The sequence below is a fragment of the Sturnira hondurensis genome, unplaced genomic scaffold, assembly GCF_014824575.4.
Source record: "Sturnira hondurensis isolate 20B ecotype Veracruz unplaced genomic scaffold, ASM1482457v3 Scaffold0023360, whole genome shotgun sequence".
Taxonomy (NCBI): Eukaryota; Metazoa; Chordata; class Mammalia; order Chiroptera; family Phyllostomidae; genus Sturnira; species Sturnira hondurensis.
The window spans coordinates 1-2,414 of record NW_028095991.1 but is presented as its reverse complement, the minus strand read 5'-3'; the positions used below and the strand labels follow the sequence as shown (position 1 = coordinate 2,414).

The 2,414-nt window shown below is 53.1% G+C and overlaps 1 protein-coding gene across 1 annotated transcript; it reads right to left on the bottom strand.

The window, feature by feature from the left end:
• Positions 1–14: 14 nt before the first annotated feature.
• On the bottom strand, positions 15–1,088 carry LOC118981011 (thrombospondin type-1 domain-containing protein 4-like). Its single transcript, XM_037037740.1, has 2 exons — positions 909–1,088; positions 15–502 (listed from the first exon to the last, which is right to left on the bottom strand). The coding sequence occupies exons 1-2, from the start codon at positions 1,057–1,059 to the stop codon at positions 360–362; spliced, it is 294 nt and encodes a 97-aa protein (XP_036893635.1). The 5' UTR covers positions 1,060–1,088; the 3' UTR covers positions 15–359.
• Positions 1,089–2,414: the final 1,326 nt, after the last annotated feature.

The following is a 2,414-nucleotide window of genomic DNA, read 5'->3' as shown; positions in this document are numbered from 1 at the left end:
GCTGACCCCGGAGAGGCCGGCAGCGCCTGGGAGGAGGCAGCGCCGCCCAGTGAGGGCCATCACTGACTTAGAAAGTGCCAGGAGGGAGTTGGCTGAGAGCTGCGCGCCCGCCCGCCCCACTGCTTGGTTTTCACAGAGCGAGGTTAGCGGGTGCCAGGCTTCCCGAGGAGCGGTCGTCAGTTTGCGGCGATGCTCACGGCAAGGCTCTGCTCCGGGCACCGCGTGCACACTTTATGAAGTCAGGGCCAGTGACCCGTCGGCTGGCAGCGCCCTGGGCCAGGGCACCCAGGGGGCGGGGCAGCAGCCCCTGGTCACCTTGCTCACAGACTCGCTGCTGGGCGGCGGGTGGGTGCAGGGTGTTATCTGCTTCCCAAGAAGCCCGGATGCCTGTTAGCCACTCGGGTGCAGGAGGCGCAGCAGGCAGTCTTGTAGTAGTTGTAGACGCAGAGGCGGGCCTGCACCACCACGTTGCAGTTGTAGTACCTGTCCTTGCAGCTCTCGTCTGGAGCAGGGAGAACAAGACGCTGTGAGCTCTGGGCCGGAAACCATGGGGAAGGCAGAGCGCCACGAGGTCTAGGCCGGCCCTGCTGCCCATCCCCCCCACCGGCTACACTAGAGCTTGCATTTCTCTTTCTTTAAACAACATGGACGTCTCACTGCTTTGACTTGAGGATGATGGAACTAAGTCTCTGAATGCATTCCCATTGTAATCAACTCACAACTATATCTTTTGTGAGTGATGATCCAAGCCACCCACAAAATGCATCATCCCCAAAGTACTTTGACCCCTGAACTCTGTGACTATGCACAAGGTCACAAGTGGGTGTGGCATTTCCTTCCACACTGGAGAACTTGACTGAGCCGAACGAAGATGAGTCTCTACTCCAAGGTGGGGGTGCCCTACTTACCGACTTCAGGGACACAGTCCTGAGGGTTGCATGATTCTTTCTCTTCTGGTTTCAGCTGAGGGTCACAGAGATTGCTGAGGGTCATGTCGTCTGACAGACAGCGCACCTCCCGGACCCGGAAGCCACCCTGGCAGCTCTTGGAACACTGCATGGGGACACAGGGAGAGAGTGAGATTTCTTGGCAGCGATTGGCCCAGCACACTGCAGAGGGCAGACACGGGATAATTTCAAACATCTCCAAAAGGAGACAGAATGTTCAAATACACTCATGCAGCTATCAGCCAGTTTCAACATCCATCAACTCGTGGCGAGTCGTTTCCCACCTATACACCCTGCCCGAGTCTGCCCCTCGAATTCTTGCTGTTATTTCTGATCCTCCCCCCAGGGACACACTTACTGATTTTAGAGAGAAGGTAGGGAGGGAGAGAGAGAGGAAGAGGAACATCAATTGGTTGCGTCTCATACACACCCCGATTAGAGACAATCAAATCCGTAACCCAGGCATGTTCCCTGATGGGGAACCAAACCCGTGACCTTTTGGTTTACAGGACGATGCTCTAGCCAACTGAGCCACACCAGCCAAGGCTCCCCTTGGGCTGTCGTGAAGCAAATCTAGACACCATATCATGTCTTCCATAGTATTTCAGTTTGTGGTTCTAAAACACAAGGACCCTATAAAAATGACCACGATACCATTATTACATCTAGAAATTAGCCATACATAGTTCTGTGTTACTTTTAATTACAGGGGTGGGCAAAAGCAGCTTTACAGTTTTTTGCAGAGAAAATAATGCAATAATTAGTAAATAATAATACGAGGAAAAACTCTTCACGTGCCCACCCCATAGATATTCAGTGTTCCTATTTTTACTTGTGAATCTCATAGAGTTTTTAATATAGTTTTTTAAAAAACTGGGATCCACATCAGGTCTGCACACATGACCTTTAACCCATACATCCCCCCCCTTCGCTGCTTCCTCCCCCTGCACCAAGTTACGTGTCCGGGAGAGCTTCCCACAGTCAGGATTCTGCTGACTGCATCCCATGGTACAGCTGAGCATGGTCCTCTGCAAATTGGAAACCGGGGCTAGAAGAGGCCTTGACAGGCGCAGGTTTGACTTTTTTGTGGTGAGGCCACTTCATAGGGTCTGCATGACCGTCTCTCTTTAGGGACGTCAGCAGGGCCCAGGGGCTTCAGTTCACTCGGGGTTGAGGAATCGGAGTGACATTCTATCAAATCTCCTTCTCCTCCATCCCCCCCCCCCCCAGCCACGCCCTACACACTCTGGCACTGACCTAGAGGCAAATAATGAGTTGGTTTCCACCACGTCATCTAATCCCACAGAGCATGGTTATAATGGGTGGATTGCACACGTGTGCTGCGTCTCCTTTGCCTGTGGCAGTTGTTATTTTTCCTGCTGCTCACTGACATCCGACATCCATCAGGGGCTGGCAGGAGCCTCTGAAAGTTGGTTCTTGGGTCCTCTGGCCAGAAACTCAGGTGCC

Excerpts from the sequence above, each read along its gene's own strand:
- LOC118981011 (XM_037037740.1), bottom strand. The coding sequence starts at position 1,059 with ATGCAGTGTTCCAAGAGCTGCCAGGGTGGCTTCCGGGTCCGGGAGGTG. Across the intron at positions 503-908 it reads GGACTGTGTCCCTGAAGTCG|ACGAGAGCTGCAAGGACAGG; the intron begins GTAAGTAGGGCA and ends TCCCTGCTCCAG.